The sequence below is a fragment of the Dermacentor variabilis genome, chromosome 9, assembly GCF_050947875.1.
Source record: "Dermacentor variabilis isolate Ectoservices chromosome 9, ASM5094787v1, whole genome shotgun sequence".
NCBI classification, from domain to species: domain Eukaryota; kingdom Metazoa; phylum Arthropoda; class Arachnida; order Ixodida; family Ixodidae; genus Dermacentor; species Dermacentor variabilis.
Window position 1 is genome coordinate 85091592 of NC_134576.1, and position 23370 is coordinate 85114961.

Here is a 23370-nt window from a genome sequence, read left to right on the forward strand (position 1 = left end):
ATATATATATATATATATATATATATATATATATATATATATATATATATATATATATATATATCGTAAGTAGCGTACAAGCGTTGACACCACGGAAAACATAGGGGAAATTAATTGCGCTTAATAAAATGAATTAAAGAAATGAAGCAATGATAAACTAGTGCAAATAAAAGTGGATGAAAAAAACAACTTGCCGCAGCTGCGGAGCGATCCTACGTCTTTGCATTACGCGTGCGATGCATGCATGCTCTACCGATTGAGATACCGCGGCTCACTGTCATTGAGCTACTGCTTATTGGTAGAGCATCACACGCGCAATGCGAAGACGTGGGATCGTTCCCCACCGACGGCAAGTTTTTTTCCATCCACGTTCGATCATTTCCATTAGTTTATAATTTCGTTAATTCATTCATTAAGCACAGGTATTTTCCCCTATGTTGTCCTTGGTGTCAATGTTTGGTGGTTTCTTATGATATGCTTACTAAAAATCGGGCCCCTCAATTAATCCTCTTTCTTCTCGTTCATATATATATATATATATATATATATATATATATATATATATATATATATATATATATATATATATATATATATATATAGCGGATCTCCGAGGAAAATTGCGCTAGAATGTTTACGCACTAGAATTTGCTTGAGGCTATGGAGTGTCACGTGATGGCGGCAATGTAAGTATTGCAGAGAACTCTACACCGCTACGGCTGCTAGCTCGATACTGCACAGCTATTTCGTTTTCAGTATTGTGTTTTGCAGTATACTTAAGCGCTCATGCTTGTCTGCTGTTTGAGAGACGGACTTTGGAAATCAGCACTACATCTTTCTTCGTACTGGTGTGTTGATGCTTAAAATTTGCGTGATTTATGTTGTGTTTATTTGCAAGTGAAACGTGTCAGTCGTGTCTGCGGTGTGACACAGTGAGGAACGAACGTCTGCGCGTTCATAGTCTGTGTGCAACTGAAGAAAGTACGCTTCTGTTATTTCACTGCGAGGACGTTCGATGGCCTAACCATTCAACCATGGACTGCACAGTGAGTCAGGTTGGCGGGAAAACGGTTGGATACATACATACATGCATACATACATACATACATACATACATACATACATACATACCTACATACATACATACATACGTACTCATACGTATACATACATACATACGTACATACGTACATACATACATACATACATACATACATACATACATACATACATACATACATACATACATACATACATACATACATACATACATACATACATGAAAACAAAAAAAGCATAGCCCCCGGAAAGTCCGTGAAGTACTCTAAGAACGCTGATTAACACCCGTAAAATAACCGTGATGCTTTCTGCATTGCGCAATTGCCGCTGTTACTTGCAGGCTAAAAAACAAACATGGCCTCCGAGATTGGCTTACTTTACTCCGAGAGAGCCACAGCTTGGGATTGGAGTGATTTCGTTACCATTTAGGGTTTGCCGACTGCTACAAGGATCAGCTACGATATAAAAATGTTCAAATGCACATAATCGCAGCACCAAAGGCGCGCAGATTTTGCAATCTTGCTTTGACGCGTACCGTTTATCATGCAATCTATTATTCAAGCTTAAATTTGGGTGTCGTGACCCTTCTAGGATGCCTTCCATTTCTGCTAAATATTGATATTGTGTAACGCGCAGTCTCCTCGGGACATTAGGAAACATAGCTCACTCACGGCGGCCACATGACACATTCAAACAGTTGTTCTAGAAATGCTTTGCAAAAGGTGTATATTTTCATCAAAAAACATTTAATTTCTAACACAGATTTACCGTAGTGATGCGCCCTTTTTGCTAAGTTTGATTTTGGTACCATGTTTCAAAAGGTACCAAATTTTACCGGCGGGGTAAAATTTAGTTATATACGCTGTGGAGTGCTTGAATACGTAATTTACTGCGCAGGCCCTAATTAACCCAAACACTATAAGTTTTACATATAGATAACCCATAACGGCTGCTTATTTTTGCCAAATATAAACTTTGTAACGTAGAGTTGCATTAGAAGACTGAAAAGGCGGCGTGAAATTGTTATATAACGCTTTTCAGATCTTCCGAAAGGAATATTTTACAAACCCTGAATTTCACGTGCACTTAGGTTGGCCCACTAATTCAGGATAGCATTCCTCCCATGTTATTTGAATTTGACTTTGATGGCGCACTCTAAAACAGTTGCACCCATTGGGGTATATATTTGCCACAGAACGATAATCGTCATCTGTCTTGCTTGCGTTTCCTTTATTGAAAACGCTGCACTCTTTACTTTCCTGTCGGGAACGCTCTGTCATGCTGATAACGCGCATGCCGTTCCTAAATTGGAAGTACCGGGCTCGCAGCGTTAAAGAAAGGAAATGCGTGGAAGACAGATGACCATTATTGTTCTGTGGCAAGTGTACACCCCAAAGGGTGAAACTGTTTTTAGAGTGCATTTGTAGTTATGCCCGGCCAGTGGGCAAAATTTCGCGTCACCCGTAAATACGTCTTATAACGCTCCAGTCAAGTGAAGCGCCTAGGCAATAACGCAGCGGTGTCAGTACTTGGTACACACGTTTTTTTGCTTAAAGAAATGTGCTGTTGATCTATAGAAAGCTAAGGCACAACAAAGCCAGCCCTGGACTGACGCCAGGCGTGCATCATAACTACATCCGCTGGGTGATGGGCGCTAAGCTTGCAGACACGCTGCTACAGTTCCGGCACAATGTCACGTTTCAAGCCTTCATTTTAATGTCTTTATTGTCCATATGATTTGCGGCACATCCGCCTACATCTAAAATGAAATGTCCTCTAAGGATGTTTCAAATAGCCTTAGAATAGCTGCGCAACGTATTTTACAATAGCGTGCTCATTATGAAAATAGAATATGTACTGGTCTTTATGTCCGCTTTATACTTGGTTTAATTTTGATCACTTAAAGAACTTTATTAACGTATACCTTGCTGCTAGTGATTGTTTTATTCATCAATCTTACATGCTCTAAGGAAATACTTTAAGAAACCTCCTTGCAACCATCACAAATAAACACGCATATTTGCTTTATTTGCCATTATCTTGTTGTTCGTTGTGCTTGCTGGCGTTTACGAAGTGGTGCACTAGGTCGTAAACCGCTTCACTTGCGTCAAACCCGAGAAGGTGACCTGCCCGAAGAACAAGGGCAACGGTAAGATTCTCGCTCTCTCTTACGTAGCCCGCTAGCCCATATTGATTCTTTATTGTCCACGGCATCCTTGGGACCTGTGCAAATTCAGTGGAGCCAGTAAAAGTCATCTTACTGAAGTACTCTTCGAACAGCCCAGGTGGGAAAATGTCGTCCATTTGTCCATTCACAATTAAAACTTTTTCTGACCCAAGAACATTTTCGAAAGTCGCGGAAATGTTCTTGAAGTAATCGCCTGGAGCCAATTTAAATGCTATATTCAGTCTGTGTTCATCCAGCTTCACAGACTGTGGGACGCCGAGTTGTTTTTTGAAGTCCGAACTATTCACATATTCCTGGTACTTCCCTACTTCGGCTGGCTTAGTGGTATGGAGTATGCTTCCTTGATCATCGTATCCTGTTAGATTCGCGAATAGGCTTTTCATGCCGCCAATGTTAAAATTGAAAACTGTCTGAGCTAAAAGAAATGCTGCAATCGTCGTGTTTGTTTTCGCTATTGCTTCAATTAGCTTAAACTTCGTCTCCAGTGCAGTCCGGCCTTCCGCGTCCACCAGGCCAAGTTGGTATAGATATTCGTGAGACTTGAGGATGCTGTCTTGCAGCGGGATTAAAAATCCAGCGCAAAGTATGAGACCACGTAGACGGTTTTCACATTCTTCCGTTCGCAAACGTTCTGCTAAGGCGACAGCCGCTCTTGCTGCAAAAAAGAATTCGAAAGGAACAGTTACAAGTTGCATGTTAAGTTGCACAGGCAGCACAAGCTGCACTAGTAGCAGCTGACCATATCTAATTTTAGATCAACTCAACGGCGAACATTCAGATGGAGAAAAGGCTACCCGATGGGGTGAGAATGCATGGTGAACTTACAGCGATAGATGTGTCAGCGTGATGGGCTCGTACGTGACCAGGCAAATTATGGCGGACAAATGCGCCCATGCTGGCCTTACTACATTTTCTATAAGTAGTTCATCGCCATTGCATTTGCGGTACCTAGCAGCCTTCACCCGCTTCTTTTATCATTTATCATCCCGTCGATTCATTTTCCTCTTGTGCAGGTAAGGTAACCGTATATTGCTTCACGTCTATGTTCCTACTACCAGTTTGTTTATCTGTTCTATTTACATTTCAAAGGGTCTCAAGGCAAGCTCGTTGGTATTCGTTTGAGGTAAAAAAAAAGTGCGCTAAAGACACGAATAGAAGGAAGGAACGATTGCGTTATTGTGCGTGCACAAATATGTAGCTTGAAAAAAGGAGAGGGTATGGCAAACAGAAACAAAAGGTAGAGGGGGTAGCATATCAGTCGCGGATAGATCTGAAGGTAAAAACCAACAAAAACAATATATGAGTACTTCTCGGTGAGGACAGAGAAATGAACGCGGGGAACCTAGAAACCTAGCCCAAAACTAACTCGTCTATTTTTTCGGTTCCGCGCCGTCATCACATTATCTTCCCCATTAAATTTCGCAATCCCGAGCAAGCTTGCACAATCCCCACTCCATATCCAGCAAAGCAGTTTACGTCGCTCTTCACCCACGTCGCCTTCAACCGCCGTTCAGCGGCGTCGCAAGAGTGCAGTGACTGTAGCGCCACCGACGGTGTCGCTGTGCAACTTTGCCGAATTCTGAAAGCACAATCCAGCTGCAACATTGCGGCACCTTCGCCCACGATGCAGGAAAGAAAAAGATGTCTACCCTCTATGTCGCCAGTGCGACATAGGCATGTCTCTGCGGGAACTTTACGCAGACTGGACTCAAGACCGTTCACCGAATCGAAGATACTCGGACCGCCGCCACACCCGTCACTGGGAAGAAAAGCGATTCGTGCCCTAGGGCAATATTTGAAATGCACCGGCTTAAGACACCGTTTATAGTGTCCCTGTGCATCCTCCCACACGCACTCAGTGCTTACTCTCTCCCTCTTTTCCTATTTCTATTCTCCTTTCCCCTACCCCCAGTCATCATCATCATCATCAGTCTGGTTACGCCCACTGCAGGGCAAAGGCCTCTCCCATACTTCTCCAACAACCCCGATCATGTACTAATTGTGGCCATGTCGTCCCTGCAAACTTCTTAATCTCATCCGCCCACCTAACTTTCTTCCGCCCCCTGGTACGCTTCCCTTCCCTTGGAATCCAGTCCTTAACCCTTAATGACCATCGGTTATCTTCCCTCCTCATTACATGTCCTGCCCATGCCCATTTCTTTTTCTTGATTTCAACTAAGATGTCATTTACCCGTGTTCGTTCCCTCACCCAATCTGCTCTTTTCTTATCCCTTAAAGTTACACCCATCATTCTTCTTTCTATAGCTTGTTGCGTCGTCTTCAATTTGAGTAGAACCCTTTTCGTAAGCCTCCAGGTTTCTGCCCCGTAGGTGAGTACTGGTAAGACACAGCTATTACACAGTTTTCTCTTGAGGGATAATGGCAACCTGCTGTTGCTGACCTGAGAATGCCTGCCAAACGCACCCCAGCCAATTCTTATTCTTCTGATTATTTCCGTCTCACGATCCGGATCCGCCGTCACTACCTGCCCTAAGTAGATGTATTCCCTTACCACTTCCACTGCCTCGCTACCTATTGTAAATTGCTGTTCTCTTCCGAGACTGTTAAACATTACTTTAGTTCTCTGCAGATTAATTTTTAGACCCACTCTTCTGCTTTACCTCTCCAGGTCAGTGAGCATGCATTGCAATTGGTCCCCTGAGTTACTAAGCAAGGCAATATCAGCAGCGAATCTCAAGTTACTAAGGTATTCTCCATTAACTTTTATCGCCACTTCTTCCCAATCCAGGTCTGTGAATACCTCCTGTAAACACGCTGTGAATAGCATTGGAGAGATCGTATCTCCCTGCCTGACGCCTTTCTTTATGGGGATTTTGCTGCTTTCTTTATGGAGGACTACGGTGGCTGTGGAGCCGCTATAGATATCTTTCAGTATTTTTACATATGGCTCGTCTACACCCTGGTTCCGTAATGCCTCCATGATTGCTGAGGTTTCGACAGAATCAAACGCTTTCTCGTAATCAATGAAAGCTATATACAAGGGTTGATTATATTCCGCACATTTCTCTATCACCTGATTGATAGTGTGAATATGGTCCATTGCTGAGTAGCCCATCCCCAGTGTAGGGTAGCAAACCGAGTGCTCTTCTGGTTGACCTCCCTGCCTTTCCTCTCTTTGCTTTCTCTCTCTATCTCTGGCGCTCTACTGGGGCACCTTCGACGGCGGCAACCTCGAAAGCACATGTTACAATAACTGCTTTTAGATTACCGTTTTCATGCTCCACAGAACTTTCGACGCGCTTTTTACAGGTGGAGAGGGAAGGGAGGGGGTATCAGTAAGGTTTAAAATACGTCTGGAAAGTTTTAGCTAATATATATGGCTTATATGGCTACATATGGTTTAGATGGCTTCTTACACTGACAATTTAACATGATTCCTTCTTCGAATGGTTGTTTACTCGAAAGCGTCCCGATTTGTGGATTTATGAGGGTTCCATTAAATCGACTCGCGACTTTGAACTCTGGGCAGCATCCTTATCGGACTGTCCACTCTTCGATACTAATTTTCTACCAAATACACGGATCATTTGTCTTAACGACAAGCGTTTGAAACTGCCAGCCAACGCCGAGGCCAAGAACACTTTTCTCCTGAGAACTTTTTCCTTAGAACTTTCGAAACCATTTAAGAGGTTTTTGAACTCCTGTAATAGCTTTCTAAAAGGTTGATGTCTGATATACCTATAGCGTATAGTTCGATGGCGGCGCTTCTATTCAGCCTCAAGACGTGCCTTGGCAGGCAGTTGCCAAATGTGACAGTTTCTCACAAAGCCCCACTGCATTCTATTTTCTCCCCACATCAACGTTATTTCTCCCAACACTGCGTCTGACAGAGAACCATGGTGCATGCTTGCTCTTACAGGTCGGTGCTTGTGCTTGTGCTATCCTCACGGGCATGAACGACCTGAACTGCGGGAGGAGAGTCTACGGCTACGTCAAAGCCTTCCTTTCAAACAGAACGGCAACGATTGGCCTCGGAGGGCTCCGATCAGAGAAGTTCCTTACTCCAAACAAAGGGACGCCTCAAGGGTCGGTCATCTCCCCCACGCTTTTCAACATAGCAATGATTGGCTTGGCAAAACAGTTAAATGAAATCGACGGCATACACCATGCCATGTATGCCGACGACATCACCATCTGGGTTAACACAGGCTCGCTCAGACAGAAAGAAGAGAAGTTACAAGAGGCAGCCACCTGCGTAGAGGACTACGTCAGAGCAAGAGGGCTAGCCTGCTCCACTGAGAAGTCCGAGCTGCTGAGAGTTTGGAGAGGAAAGCAAAACCGCACAGTCCCCACCAGCGACGAGTTAAAGCTCCACGTCTACCTCGAGGGGAAGCCGATACCGGAAAAGACGCTCATCAGAATCCTGGGGATGTGGATACAGTCAAACCAACGCTGCACCCACACCCTCGCCCTACTCAAGGCATCCACCCTACAAGTGGCCCGCATGATCACGCGCATCTCACACAGACGCCACGGCATGCGAGAGGAGGACACACTCAAGCTGGTCAGAAGCTTGGTCGTCAGCCGAGTGGCATACACCCTTCCATACTACAATCCCATCAAGAGTGAGGTACAACAGGCGGACGCGATTCTACGCAAAGCCTACAAAACCGCACTCCACCTTCCCCACAACACCTCAACCGAAAAGCTCCTAGCCTTAGGACTACATAACACCTTCGACGAATTGAAAGAGGCGCAACTAGTCTCCCAACAACGCAGACTACAGCAGACCCCATCTGGCAGGGAGCTCCTGAAGAAACTAGGCTGCGCCGATCAACTTCAAGAGATACAGAGGACCGAAACAATTCCAGACGAGTATCGCAACACACTGAAAGTAGCACCCATACCCCGGAACATGGATCCCAACCTACACAAAGCACGCAGAGAAGCGAGGGCTGAATACCTACAAAAGACACTGGCACCCCAAGAAACGACAGTATACGTGGACGCATCCACGTACGCCAGAGCAGCGGGGCAGAGCAACAGCAACGCGGTAGCAACGGTGATTGATTCGACCCTACGCGAGATCACCAGCGCATCACTACAAGGCTGTACGATAGTCGAGGCTGAAGAAGCGGCCGTCGCTCTAGCGGCAGCGGAGGGATATCGGTCTAAAAGGTCTCTAACAATCCTTACAGACTCGCAAACAGCGTGCCGCAACTACCTACGCGGCAGAATAGGGCACGGAGCGCTCCGCATACTCCGCTCCGGAGACCCCATAACAGAACGACAAACAAAAGAAAAACCAATTAGGCATACGATAGTATGGACGCCGGGACACACGGGAGTGGCAGGAAACCAAGAGGCGGACAGGATAGCTCGAGGGTACACTTATTACCGAGCATCCAACATAGGCGACCTCGAGGAGACCGAACCTGTACCCCAAGACTATTCGGCGATACTAAATTACTACAAGGGCTGCAGAAAGCGGTATCCACCACCGCACAACTCCCTTAGCAGAGAGGACTCTGTCGCGTGGAGGCAGCTGCAAACGGGCTCGTACCCGAACCTAAACGTACTCAGCAAAATTTATCCCACACAATACAATGACAAATGCCCCTGGTGCCACGAAACACCCACGCTGTATCACATAACGTGGGCATGCCAGAAGATAGACGTGGTACCCGTTATACCAAACCCGAGTGCGGAGCAATGGGAGGGAGTGCTCTCCAGCGATCGCCAGGTCGACCAAGAAGGTCTGATTCGGCGAGCACAACTGGCAGCAGCATCCAGCGGAGCCCTGGACTAAGGGCAACCGACCGTTGTGCTAGAAGATGGACGATTCCATCTGAAGACCGCAGAAGACCAGTGAATCTAGAGCTGATAAAGTTTTTCACTCACTCACACTCCTTTACGCATTTACCATTCGAGCATTTCTGGTTTACACTGTATTTTGGAGGGCTTTCGGGTGTTGCGGACGACATTGTTTTGAACCCTATATCGTTGCACTGCTAAGCACGAGGTCGCGGGATCATTAAATTCCGGACGCACTCGCTGCATTTTGACATCAGCGAAATTCAAAAGCATCCATGTGCCACGCATTGGCTGCACGTTAAAGATTCCTAGGTGATCAAAATAATCCGCAGTCCCCCGGTACAGCGTGCCTGAGAATCAGATCGGGGTTATTTCACGTAAAACCCAAGAATTTATTCTTCGTCCCGCCGAAAAAGATTCGGAAGCGGCTTTGCGCAGTTGAGATAACCAGTGAAAAAATTTAAACGCAAGCACGACAGAAACAAGAGACACCACCAGCGTTGCGGAGTCTGTTCTTTCTGTCTTGTTCGCGTTTAAAGTTTTTTGCTCCATTTCACAAGTGCCAGCATAAACAAACTGGCCCAGCAAGCAGCACTTCTAAGGCTATGTAAACGCACAAGAGTGCAGTTACGTAATTTTCTACCTACTTCGCAGGTTCTTTTTCATCCGAGCCTGGAAAAACAAACCCGTTTGTGATAAATTTCTGAACGCGCTCCACAACTTTCAGATACAACTGATGCCCTAGAGCGAACATATATAATTTTACATAATTAAGCTTCACTAATTAGCAAACTATTATCACTTAAAAATAATTTCAGTAACTGAGGACGGGTACGAATGATATAGCGTTAGCCTCATGCGTCCGAAGTGTACCGCTATTTCATGCAATGTACTGCATGAGGCAGTGCCACAACTCCGTAGAGAAATAGTTCGTGCACTTTGGGTCCAACGTTAACACAGTGCTTCGTTTCACCAACGTTTTCATTACCACACGAAGTTAAAATGACGTACCAAATGATTTGGCTGCTTTGCCCTTTTTGAAGAAACAGCTACGACTTACAAGGATGCAAGTCAATTAACAAGGGAGATCGCAGAAGCCTACATCATAATTATGTATGGCACATGCAGTTGTGAACCGTCGGCGATTCTTCCCGAGAAAGAATTTCAATAATTGCATCAATCTTCCCAGCGATACCTTTCACTACATAATTGCGGCTTCCCTGTGTCGTGTGCATCCCCATTTTTGTTCTTGGCCTTTTGTTTCTTCATTTAGGCCTTAAGATCTCCTAATGAATTCAGTTGCGATTAGGCCCCGTGTAGTCGTTTATTCTGAATTTTGTCCCCGCTCGTTCGCGCTGTTGTGCTCCACGCTCCAAATAAATCCTAACCAACTCCACCATCTTCCTTCGCCACTGCTCCTAACCAGTACACTGGTTATGCGTTTTGTTACATTATGTTTAAGAGCCCGTCTTCTGCTGCCCTGTAACCCCATTAGCGTATGTTTACTAGTCAGCTTTCGTGTTCTTTTTCTCCACTGCGTGGTAACGATTTTTCTGTACAGGCACCGAAACAATCTAACCACCCATCAATTTTGGTTTATGTTCCGCAGTCATTTTTTGACGCTCATTTTGCTTTCAGTTTCCGGCACTTCGAAGGGTGGCCAGCATATATCTTTCTTAATCGCTTCATTTTTGTTGTTTCCATGCGCCCCGCGTGTTGGCCTTTTGACAGCCCTCCGAATAATCTATGGTACCGTCCGCGCGTCATATTCTAATCGCAGTGACAAGTTATCAAACGCATGCCCAGGAGACATTGCGCGTTTTCGCGCACCTCGTAGTACCTGATATTTGTTGAGACCCTCATAGCATATTTTGTTTCATTATACGACGGCGTTTGTCTTGTCTTTCGCTTTGATTAATACTTGATTTCCTTGTAGGTACTTTGTTTCCCTTTTTGATCCAGACCCCTAGGTATTTTTACTCGGCTATCCTTGGTATCTCATTTTACTATACTGGGACCAGCTGATCACCGTATCTAAACACCTTGAAGCCTAACTTCTTTACACTATACGTGAGTCCCAGATTGACTATCCATTCTACATATTGTTTCGGGTGAGCGGGGTGTTGACGTATCCTAATGTATTTAAAAACTCTTTGAGCAATATGGTTCAGGAGATACTAGTAAAACAATACTATAAATATGGCAACAATCGGGATCGTAGGTCGGTAACGTAAGCAGAACTAGCTTACTCATTGACAAAACATATTTCTTTCTTAGGGCTCACTCGAAACTAAGTCTCACCAAAATTCTACTCTACCAGGGGCGCTGCAAAATAGCTCCAACAAACAGACACAGAACGCCTATATACACTACCACAATACTTGGTACAACACAAGAATACTTAATAATACTTGGAACACTGAATGGGCACGTTCTGTCACCCTCAGTATGCGCTCTTTTATAATGAATCTGTTCCAACCAGCCCAGCTCTTTACTTTCTCAGCCAGGTTGGTTCACTCTCAGAATCACAGGACGATCTGAGTCTTGAGTGATTCTGGGTTAGGCCACTCATAAGTGAGTATCCTGACCTATGCTGGCGATTAGTGCTATTAAACGATTCCTGCATTTTTTTTTCACAGAAAGAAGTGCTACTATTAGCGAAGAAAATCCGATGTTTTCTTGCTAAGCTTACTTCCAAAGCGGCGGCGCCATTGCCTTCATTATGACCTCACGACTCTCCGATGATCTCGTTCTTTTACTGCCTTTCTTCTCTTTTTTTGTCAGGAAATAGGAAAATTTTTCGGATCAGACATCATTGGTACCTAAACATGACACATTTCGAGCATTACAACTCAGCACACCAGATCCGCGGATGGTTATTGCGACTTGTGAGGTCACGGGGAGATGACGCGAGTGTTTTATCGCCTTTAGCTTTTTGTTTCTGCGCAATGTTTGGCGATTCCAAGTTACCGACATCGGTAAAATTGATATTATGTGCGCAGGGAAATGAGCAATTAAGCCATCCAGTTTAGTCTACTTTTCTTTCTGTGTTTCTATTAATAAACTGCGTCCGAGAATGCGTGTTTCTGGTCGTGTATGCGGTACACGACCTGTATTGACGCTGACACAGCAGCAAATAATCAAGCTTCCGACTCTGCGTTTGCAAATGCAGTCTTCATGAAAATAGATCCGCCTCACGTTCGGCAAGTGCAAGCGCCGTCAAGATATCATTGATTTGCGTCTAAAATTCTTGCACAAATAAGACTGAAAACAAGATAGCGCGCTGCATATTTTGCCATGCTTATGCAGTACACTCTTTTTCTTACCTCCGTAACTCTCTCCTACAAGGTACAGGTTTCTGCTTCGGTAATCGTTGAAGAGTTGATAGAACTTGTTTAAAAACGTGAGTAAGTCGTTGGTCACATTATCAAGTGACGTTGACAGCACGGATCCATTTTGAATAATGCTGAAACCACCTCCCGCAGGGTAGTCAACGTACAATATGTCCGCAAAGTTTAGAAATGTGGAGCTTCTATTGTAAAGATTTCCTTGAGCGTCGATGCCAATTGGACCATTCTTAAGAAACTGACCATGAAGGCCAGATTTCCCCGGTCCTCCTTCGAGCCATAGTATCAGTGGTGCATCTGATTTATTCTGTAAAAGAAATGTTTGTTGTTTCTATTCGTACGTCAAAAAAATTTTGTGTCTAGATATACAAAAGCTAGGCTTCTGTACCAAGTAATGAACCAAAACCGGCGCTCTCTTACACTCACCAGAAGTAAAGTGGTGTTGTAAACGTTAACTGTTGCCATGTTTTGGAAATGGTGTCAAACAGCGAACGTTTGTCCAGAGAAGGACCAGATTGCTCTCATAAAGAAAGTGATTGGTCCCAGACAGACCACCGTTAACACCACCTTCATTTTCCGGACCCCATATTTTGATTCAGAACAGACTGACTTTTCGTGGTCTTTACTGAACATTACCGCTATCTTTCTGGCTTTGCGTAGAGCTGACTGCCAGAGAGAGTGAGAGAAGTATGCATAGAAAGACAGGGAGACCTCCATCGTGCGGGAGACTAGGCGACGGACTTTGCGAGGGCCAACTGTACTTGTGAGAGTGATAGTGACTGGATAGCTGGCCCGTATGGGTACATGTCCAAAATATGCGCTGCGTGTCAGGTTATGAACGTCAGAGTATCGTTCTTTTAGTGCAAGTGAACAGGAAACGTGCGACATTAACAAGTGATTGCAACGTTTATTTCTTCATGCGCAATTACTTTTCTCGTCTTATAATTATCGCTTAAAATTTTTTCTCTAAAATTGTTTATTAACTACTTAAGAAGAGGTTGATGCCTATGTGTGGCACGAGCTACTTTTCTTGTTTGACGTGGTAGTTTAGCTCAGATTATTCATACCAAACACAACTGGCGGAAAAAAGAAGCACAGGAACGATAATGTGCACTAACCCGCCGTGGTTGCTCAGTGGCTATGGTGTTAGGCTGCTGAGCGCGAGGTCCCAGGATCGAATCCCGGCCGCGGCGGCCGCATTTCGATGGGGCCGAAATGCGAAAACACCCATGTACTTAGATTTAGGTGCACGTTAAAGAACCCCAGGTGGTCAAAACTTCCGCAGTCCTCCACTACGGCGTGCCTCATAATCAGAAAGTGGTTTTGGCACGTGAAACCCCATAATTTAATTTATTAATGTGCACTAAGTTCATGTAGAAAATGCCTTTGGTCATCTTTCTCTCTAGCCCAATTTTGAGTAAACGAAGTAGTTAAGGCAAGCTTGTAAGCTTTTCTCCTTTGAAAAAAATCACTCTCACTCTTGACCAAGCTTCTTTTTTGAAAAATATCACTCAAGTTAGAAACCATGTTCGAGAACTTTCTATGAATATTCAGTCTCTTTTCAATTCTTCAGTCGCACACTTTTTTTCATACCCGTTCTACTCAAACTTTCGTGCTCGACATCCCCTGCAAGAGGTACGTGTTTTAGTTGCTTGTTTTGTGCGCAACTCTCAGCACCGCATTTTCCATGTCAGTGCTTGTGTTTTAAGCTCGCTTCACTGCAGACTCTTTTCGACATCGAGCTGTTTGAGACTGCGTGCTAGATAAACAGAAAAAGGAAATAAAGGTCTCTATTTGATATTTATTAGTCCGTAGCCTAAATTCTACGTTGTTTTCTAAGCAGTGCATAAAAAATAAACACGGTTATATTTACACCTCCTTATAGCAAGCACGTTTCTAATCGGCGGCCGTTCGGCGAACATCAATTTTTTTCTAGTCAGTGTGAGAATGAGATAGAGACGAGTGGTTAGTGCCCGAGGCTACTTACGTAAAAAGTCGAAAGGCTATTCAACTTCTAGTAGAGGTTGGCCAAGAACAATATCTTTCTGAGCAAGATATACTTGAGAATGGGGCCGAGTCACTGAGAACGACACTGTATTGCGTCATGCTTCGTGTGAGAGAAGAAGCGTCGAACTGCTTAATTTTTTTGGCTTCACTATCTTCAGGATTCGTACATATTTTTATATGACACTACCTTCCGAATCGGCAAACAATTTTAGGCTGTGCAATCTTCGCTATGGGTCTCATAAGGAGGCTACAAACACGTATAGCTGATGCGGAAAAGTGAAGCTAACTTGTAAAGAAAGACATGGTCTTTCAGAACATTCCCTAATACTCTGCGGGCAGAACGTGGCACTGCACACAAGATTCGTCTTTCCCTTTTTGCTACTTAAAAGCCTCGAGGAGAGTCGTTTTATGTGTAAGGTGAAGACAATATTTCAGTTCAATGAAAGTTCTTACTTTGATAGCGATACTTTTGCCTCGAGATTTCAAATCATCTCAGGCTTGATGGTTAGTGTCTCCTCGATATCGGTACGCAGTAATCTCAGGGACCTGTCAGTGCGTCTTATAAAAGAAAAACTCGGGCTGTTATCGACGCCGCTCGAGCCAGTAATAGATGAAGCAACTCATTTAGGCATGTCTTACGATTCTCTGCAAGCCTCTAACTGACGCCTTGGCAATTATAAAACAAAAAATACAAATTTGCTAAAGACATGTGATATATAATTGGATGCAAGGGTGGGTTCTCAACAAAAGTCTAAAGAGCGTGCGCTTGGTCTTAATGGATAGAATATTAATTCCGTGTTTATTTAAAGCTTGGAGTATAATATTTAGGGCACCCTGTTCGTCAAACAACCTTTAGCGAGCCGTCTGTAAATTTTATTTCATTTTTGACGAGACACAATCACGTTTCTTGTGCTTGCTTTACTCTTAAGGCTGATCCCACTTTGTGTCAGTTTGATAGGGCAGTCTCGTCGCCGAACTGCGAAATAACTTTGGAAGCAGTGGCTCAGTGCACTTTAAAAACAGCCGTTTTTCTCAAGCGTCTTTTCCTGTAAAAATTACAACGCTACGCTGCTACTGAGGAGAGGAAACGGCGAGATTCCGTTGATCAATTCCCGTGCATGCAACTCTCTGAAGAGGGAGGAAGAAAAGACGAGCAAAATACTGATTGTGCAATGACTGGAGGAAAAATTGTGGGAGCCCACACAACACCCATGCGCAAATTTTCCGCCGCCTGCCCTGAGAAGCCTGGGCTCTGTGGTAGGAATTGCTGCAAGAAGCATTCCAAGCTAAATATATCTTGGTAGTGAAGCCTCCATAGAAGCCCATACGTTCACAACATGGCACTTCATTGGCGGTTCAAGGGGCTAAGCGCCATCTCTGTGACGATAGCACTTTCGACAGAAGAAAAAATTATATGACGCCTATGGGTTAAAAACAGATGTGACTGCATTTTCTTCGCAAAAGCACGAAACTATTGTGGCCCATCATTAAAGCTGTGTTTTAAGATTTCCCGCCATTCGAGTTGATGGTCGGCCTGAGCTTTCGGTGTGGAAAGCGATGCAGTACAGGTCTGTCATGTGGGTGTCGAGGCCACACACCTGCACAGAACATACTCTCTTTGGAGGACGATGAAATCTTTGGGTGTAGAGTGTTGGTCCCATCGTCAGACGCCAAGCCCGTTGGCCAGCGCAGCCACACGAAAGCAGCTAAAGCAAACAATTATCTGGTGGTCATGACTCACTACTTCTGTCTGAACAGGTTGAGAATAGATTAAATTACCCGCACCACCAAATTCACACAAACGTCAGCAAGCAAAATAGCACGTAGTGTGAGGGGGGTGTATTGCAATAGGTGAACTTTACGAGTGCGCCGTTCTGCACAATTCAAGAGCTGCATGTATTGCAAGTGATAGCGGCAAGGTAAATATACCTGGTAGCGAAGCTTCCATCGGAGCCCATACCCCATACGTTCAATACATGGCGGTTCATGGGGCTTAGCGCCATCTGTATGCGGATGGAGCTATTCCGGCGGAAGAAAAAATAATGCGACGCCATATCAGTTAAAAGCAGAGTGACGCATTTTGTTTTCGAAGGCGCGAAATTTGTTTTGTTGGCCTGCCTTTGGAGCGATATATTCAAATGCCCCGCCATTCGACTTGATGGGCGTTTCGAGCTTTCAGCGCGGAAAGTGATGCAGGAAAAGGCCAGCCGTACGGTTCTCGAAATCGCACCCCTGCACAGAACATACTTTCTTTGGAGGCCTACGAAAGCTTTAGGTGCAGAGTGCTAATGCTATCGTTGGATGCCAAGCCCGTCGGCCAGCGCAGTCGCACGAAAACAACTACACAATTATCTAGCGGTCGTAACTCACTTCAGTTGACTGAACAGGTTAAGAAGCGATAAAGCTACCCCCACGTCACCAAATTCCGACAAACTTCGACAAGTAAAAAAGCAAAAGGTGTGAGGGGTTCGTATTTCAACAGGTGAACTTTACGAGCGCGCCTTTCTGCTCATTTCAAGACGTGCATTGCATAGCGAGTGATAGTGGCGTCAACGCCCCCTATAACGATGGGCACTGAAAAGAAATGCATTTATTAATAATAATAAAAACAATAAACTTGTATTTTCTTAAGTCGTCACGAATATATAAAATTGACCAGGAATATTATTTTCCTTGAATAAAACTAACTGTGTCTCGCTTGAATTAAAAAACGCTTTTTTTCTTTCCCAATGTTTGTTCCCTGCAAACATAGTCTCGCTTCAATCGCTGCTCCCATAACACCCCTTGCTGAGGTGGGTGACAATTTGTACTGAACCGTTTGTCGCCCGAAGCTTCGCGATCTATTTGGATCGACCTTGATAGCGGCGTCGCCATGCCCCCTCTTATAGTGGAAGCTGAAGAATAAGGTATTTATTGATAATGGTAAAGCAAAATATAGTTGCCTTTTCTTTACTCACCACGCGCATATAAAATTGCTTAGGAATTTTATTTCGGTTGAATCTAATGACCTGTGTCTCTTTTTAAGTGAAGAATGCTTTTTTCTTTCTCAAAGTTTGTTCCCTCCTCACGTTAATCACTGCTCTCATAACCACCCTTGACCACTGCACCGCTTTTCACTCGAAGCTTCGCTACCTATGTATATCTACCTTGAGCATTCTACAGTGTCGGCTCTTGAGTAAAAAAGCGAGCGACTGAGCGTGCAAGCGGTGCCGGGAAGACATTTCTATTCTTGCACCCATGGAGGAAGGAAACAACAGAGCAGAGGTCCTAACCTCTTCGCGCTCTATATGGAGATAAGTGTGGAGGAAGTCACGGGGTATTTTTTGAAGTAGCGGCCATGGTGTCTGGGCACAATGGCGGTTTCGTTATGGCAATGTGTACTCATGAATGTGCTGCCCCGTGGGTCTCGTACCGTACCATGCATAGGCGCCGTGTTTGTAGGATTGCGTTAATCTCTGCGTTTTATTCCTCCGTCTTATCTAGGGCGTGCTCTCCCGGCTCTTGTTGCGGTAAGGAGGGACTGGAAGGAGTAAAAAGCGTGAAACGAGCGCGCATGCAACGCCGTACACCACCGACCCCTGCCACGGACCAAACAACACCTAGGAATAAACTTCCCGTCTTCGGTGGATACAAGCGAATGTGTCATCGCAGACTCAAACCGCTGTACTTCAGAATACCCGCCGTGGTTGCTCAGTGGCTATGGTGTTAGGCAGCTGAGCACGAGGTCGCGGGACCGAATTCTGGCCACCGCGGCCGCATTTTGATAGGGGCGAAATGCGAAAACACCCGCGTACTTAGATTCAGGTGCACGTTAAAGAGCCCCAGGTGGTCGAAATTTCTGGAGTCCTCCACTACGGCGTGCCTCATAATCAGAAAGTGGTTGTGGCACGTAAAATCCCATAATTTGAGTTGTACTTCAGAATACGTACGATAAATGACGTGCAGGTCAGTGACAACTGTGAAGTGTTGCTATTTTTGACAGCGGATAATGCATTTGTGGCGCGTAAAACAGCTGTGTGGAATGACACAAACCCTCGATCCCTACAGCGGATATCTATGTGCTTGAAAGGAGCAGGGAAAGGAAAGTTGGCGGATGCCGTGCAAAAGCGAGCAAGGCTCGACAGGAAAAACGTATGCCTGAGCGAACATCAAAGGGCTCATGTATGGTTGCTCGTAGGTCTAATGAACGCGCTGGCAACATGAATACGCGCTTGCTATTCGGCACCGCAGAACTTTGTTTCCGTGAAGCTTCACTTAGCGCGAGAACAATGTAGCTCAGGCCGAATTCGGCGTATTTGACTGCGCAACGACGTTCTCCTCTGTTTGCCTCTTCGTCGACGCGCTGTGTCTCGTCGTCTCGTCACAACTACGCGGTGTGCAGCTGCCCGAAACTTGTTCGCTAAAGTAAAACGACTTCTATGAAGCCACGACCAGCATACGTATTTGCTCCCGTAAACTGCAGATGGTCTAGCAATAGGCCGTGAAGTGCGCAAAGTGTGCTACCGGCCATCGCCTGTGTATTCTCGCTGTGCATTGAGAAAGCACAGATTTATTTTGAGCAAAGCAGCAAAAGTAGCCGGGGCCGTCCTCATAGTCAAACTTGCGTAGTTCATTGTGAACGCGCTTCAACGCTGGAGCGCAATACTTGGACGAAATGGTTTAGGCAACGGTATAGCCATGGTAAACACCGCGACTGGACCAGTTGGTCGGTTCAGTGCGCCGCGCGCAGGTACACAGAGCCCGGCGTGGTTGTGCACCGAAGGCAAGAAATCTAAGCAAGAGAGAATCAACCGCGATAAGGTAACACCGTATCGTCAACTTCCGGCGTCACTGATGGTATCTTCGACTGGTCGCCTGTATGCCCCGAAGCAGAGTCGGGTAGATCGGTCGTTTCCCGAGCTCAAAGGTAGGGGACAAGCGCGCAAGCCGAACGTGCGACTCGCTCTCGGAGGAGGAAATTGCTCATGCGAAGCCACGTGACTACTGCCAACGTCCGATGTTTCGCCTATCCAAAGCTCCCGGCGCTGCCCGAAAAAGTGGCGGACGTGCCGGCGGGACGAACGTTCTTCGAGACGCCAGCATGCAGTGGCCTAGGTTGCCAAGGTTACGGTGGGCCGTCGCCAACAGCAGCGACGCGGCGCTGCAATGACGTTTCAATCTCGATGACTGCTCCGACGACCGGGCTCGGAGCGCCTCAGAGCGCTCCAAGATAGAGGAGAGCAATCGAGAAGAACCAGCCGAACGCAGGGCGCGCACCCTCTTTCAACCAGCCGAAGACAACGCCGCTCGCCAGAGCGCTCCAGAGTGCTCAGAAACGACCAGCCGAAGATAGCATGAGCTTCACAAAGAGTGACGTCAGAGCCTCCGACTTTTTCCGTCGTCCGTGGCTTCACCCCTTGGCCTAGTATTGTGCCTTCTACGTCTGCCGACCAGCTACAGTTTGGTGAGTGCGCTTTCAGTTTGATGGTGTTGTGAGTGTTGAACTTACCTAAACAACCTTTTCTCTTGTGAAGTTAACAGCAATACTGTGCGTTTGTAGTACAGCGCACGGGCTCGTCGAACTGGGCATTGGTGTGGCGTGCTTCGAGGGCATCGTTGCCGGTGAGGGAATCCCGGCGACAGCGGCACTATTGCGATGGGGGCGAAATGCGAAAACATCCGTGGCACTTAGATTTAGGTGCACGTTAAAAAACCCCAGGTGTCCCAAATTTCCGAAATCACCCACTACGGCGTGCTTCATAATCAGATCGTGGTTTTGGCGCGTAAAACTCCATAACTAATTTTTTTTGCCGGCAAGTGAGGCGTCATCAGACGGCCGTGCTCCCATTCTTGAAATGCGCTGCTGAGGTGGCGGTAAATCATCACAAGCAGCACTTATATGGGGCTAATGATAAGCACCCTTACCAATAAAGAATACCCATCTTGACGAAATTCGATTTGTTCGTGTAGGTGTTTCATTTGGACGATCGTTTGAATTGAATGAGTTGCTGATGAAATTCTGGGCGTGGCATTTCGATCCAACATGTTTGTTTTCCACGGGCTGTGCATTCCAGTTACCATAAACCTATCTAATGGTACGACAGAGAACGCGTGGAATTGCAGATGTATATTCATTGCTTTTTTATTTTTATTTTTTAAATACTGCAATCATCATGCGGTGACTTTATCAGGGCAATATAAGCTTAATATATACAATGGTATGTACACAAAATACAAATTTTAATAAACTACTATATCATTAAATACAAAGCGTACAGGTTGGGCACACCCAAGGTTACACCAAAGAACTAAAGCACTGTCACTCGAAACATGATACAAACAAAATAACCTCAACGTAAACGCCATAAGGAAGGTAATGTTGGCGCAAAGATGGCGTTATTTTTTATCTGGTTCCAGTTCGCTACTGTACCAGGGAAGAACAAACACCTGAATGAGTTGCTGCGTGAGGAAAAGGGAGGTATAGTGAAATTCTGTCTTTGTTGAGTAGCGTATCCGGACGAGATGGATACGATTTCCATTATGTCAGTCTTGCAATGGCCCTTTACTAGTGGAGATAAGAATTTCAGTTGTAAACAACTACTTTTTGTGCTAGAGAAGAAAGATTAGCCTTGTTTAAAAGCTCTGTAACTGATCTTCTTGTAAATGTGTTTAAAATGAAACGCATGGCTCTTCTTTGTACCTGTTCTTGTTTGGCGGTGTTGTTTTTGCAAAAGGGTACCATATCATTGCAGCGTAATATAAAATGCGCACCACATCGGATTTGTAAGCCAAGGGGTGAACAGAAGGTGGAAAATTGCTTAAGTGCTCGCCTGAACACAAAGAGTTTAGGTTCGCATTTGCAGTGACAGAATTAATGAGTATTTCAGTTGAGATCGTTCGTAATCCAAAGCCCCGAATATATGCAGTTACTAGCTTCAGAGAGGAAAGTGTTAATAATATTGCAAATCAAAGTGTAAATGTTTCTTTTTATGTGTAATGATTGTTGTGTTCTTTCAACGTGTATCACCATCTTCGATTCTCGAAACCAAAAAGCAATTTTCTGAAGGGCACTGTTCAGCAATACTTGACTTGACTTGGCATTAATTTCGGAGTTCGAAACACAATGGTTGGCAAAAAGTTTAATATGAACTGCAATATCTCGTACAATATCATTGATATATAGCAGGATCAATAGTGGCCCTATCACCGAGCAGTGAAGTACTGCAGAATCAACCATTACTGATGCAGATGCGCTGTTACGAATGGAAAGAAACTGTTTTCGATGGGTTAACCATGCAGTGGTCCATTCAGTTAGCTGATTATTTTTGAAGACATCATGTAATTTATTGAGTACTCTTTTGTGAGGAACTTTGTTACGTGCTTTTGAAAAATCAATGAACATTGCATCAATTTGTGTAGCATTGTTAGTTGATGTTGCAAAATGGTTTACTGTTTCTATCAGCTGAGTAGATGTCGAGAATCCCTTTCTAAAACCGTGTTGATGTTTGGTTAAAAAATTATGGTTATCAAGAAAATTTAGCATTTGATTATATATAATGGGTTCGAGTAATTTACAAGTTGTGCATGTTAATGAAATCGGGCGATACTTGTTAATGTTCTTTCTACTTCCACTTTTATGTAACGGTTTGATTCTGGGTGTCACCCAGTCATTCGATAGTTCACCGTCGCGTAATATATTAAATAAAACTTGCAAATACTTAGACACGCACACGGCATATTTTTGAAGAAACGAATTTAGGTTGCCTGGCTACCAGTGACTTCTTTGCATTCAGTTTTAATAGCATGTTGAAGATACCTTGTTCATAGATTATGAGGTCTGGCATACGTGGCATGGAGATATAAAAAAGAAAGGATGTCACCATCACCTTTAGTAAAAACAGATTTGAAGTGGTCGTTAAATGAGTTGGATATTAATTCAAAATCAATTATTTGTTTCGCGTTAATTTCGAAGGTCCCAGTACTAGGATTTAGGCGAAATAGTTCTCCAAACTTTTCCGGTGGTGCTGTAATGAAAATAGGTACTGATTCCGCGTAGTAGCGTGCTTTTGCCTATACCCACTTGATTCTTAATTTCAGAGGACAAATCTCAAATTAAATTTTCACAATACGAAGCGTTGGAGCAAGATTTTTCTCTTCTTAAGTCTGTTTAACCGCCCCCGTAATTTCAGTTTCGCCATGGAAATGCACGGATTCTTACTTTTGCTTTCTTAACAATGTTTGGAACAAAACGCATGCAGCTGTTCGACGCTCAAATGAGTTCGAACGGCTGAAACAAGAAGCTGCACCCAGACAAACGCACTACCGCTGTCCAATTTTAAGATCGCGGAAACGCACGACGACTCGGCGAGCTTTGCGGTCAGAAACACGAGCGCTGAATTCGAAGTGCATTGAGCTCCTCGGCTTTGTGACGCCACGGGGGAGCACGATAGCTTCTGCTGAAAACAAAAGGAATAAGGCATAAAAGAAACGTAGGCTCTGCTGATGAGGAATGTGCGCTAGGATTCAATGCCCAAATTAACAGCCCGAGACACAAACAGTTGCACATACCCGTTGACCCAAAGTGAAATCCTAGAGGGTCGTGGAAGTGTGGCAGATGCCTTGTTTCACGTGCCCAGTAATCCAAGTTGGTATGAACGAGGTTCATTGAACAGTTGATTTATATTGAAGGACCGTGGTCCATTTATTTACGATACACCTTTTGGCGTAAGTTACTAGACGTACAATATCATAAGCGATAAAGTTCTACTTCTACAGTTGGCATGGTTGTTGCGATAAGTTACAGCTTGAAACAGCAAATATGAATTTAAATGAAACTCACATGAGTGAAACACCTTTGCGCGCTCGTCGTCACAACATATAAACAGCGGCACAAGCGCCTGTATGAAAGCACGCGACTTAAGCAAAGGCATGGGTCACAAAAACAAAAAAAAAATACAAGAAACGAAACTGAAATTGGAGCCTCAGAGATTCGGCAGCGTGCGCGACCATCTTGGA

General features: G+C 44.7%; 1 protein-coding gene across 3 annotated transcripts in view; it reads right to left on the reverse strand.

Moving 5' to 3' along the window:
* Nucleotides 1-3064: 3064 nt before the first annotated feature.
* Nucleotides 3065-23370, reverse strand: part of LOC142557042 (venom serine carboxypeptidase-like) — a 61366-nt gene continuing 41060 nt past the window's right edge. For 2 of the 3 annotated variants that reach the window (XM_075668588.1, XM_075668587.1), the window contains exons 3-4: nt 12349-12676; nt 3065-3902 (exon numbers count right to left, since the gene is read on the reverse strand). In XM_075668588.1, coding sequence (XP_075524703.1) covers nt 3085-3902; nt 12349-12676 — 1146 coding nt within the window. In that variant the 3' untranslated portion in view covers nt 3065-3084. The remainder of the gene's footprint in view (nt 3903-12348; nt 12677-23370) is intronic. The other variant, XM_075668589.1, reaches the window with a different exon arrangement.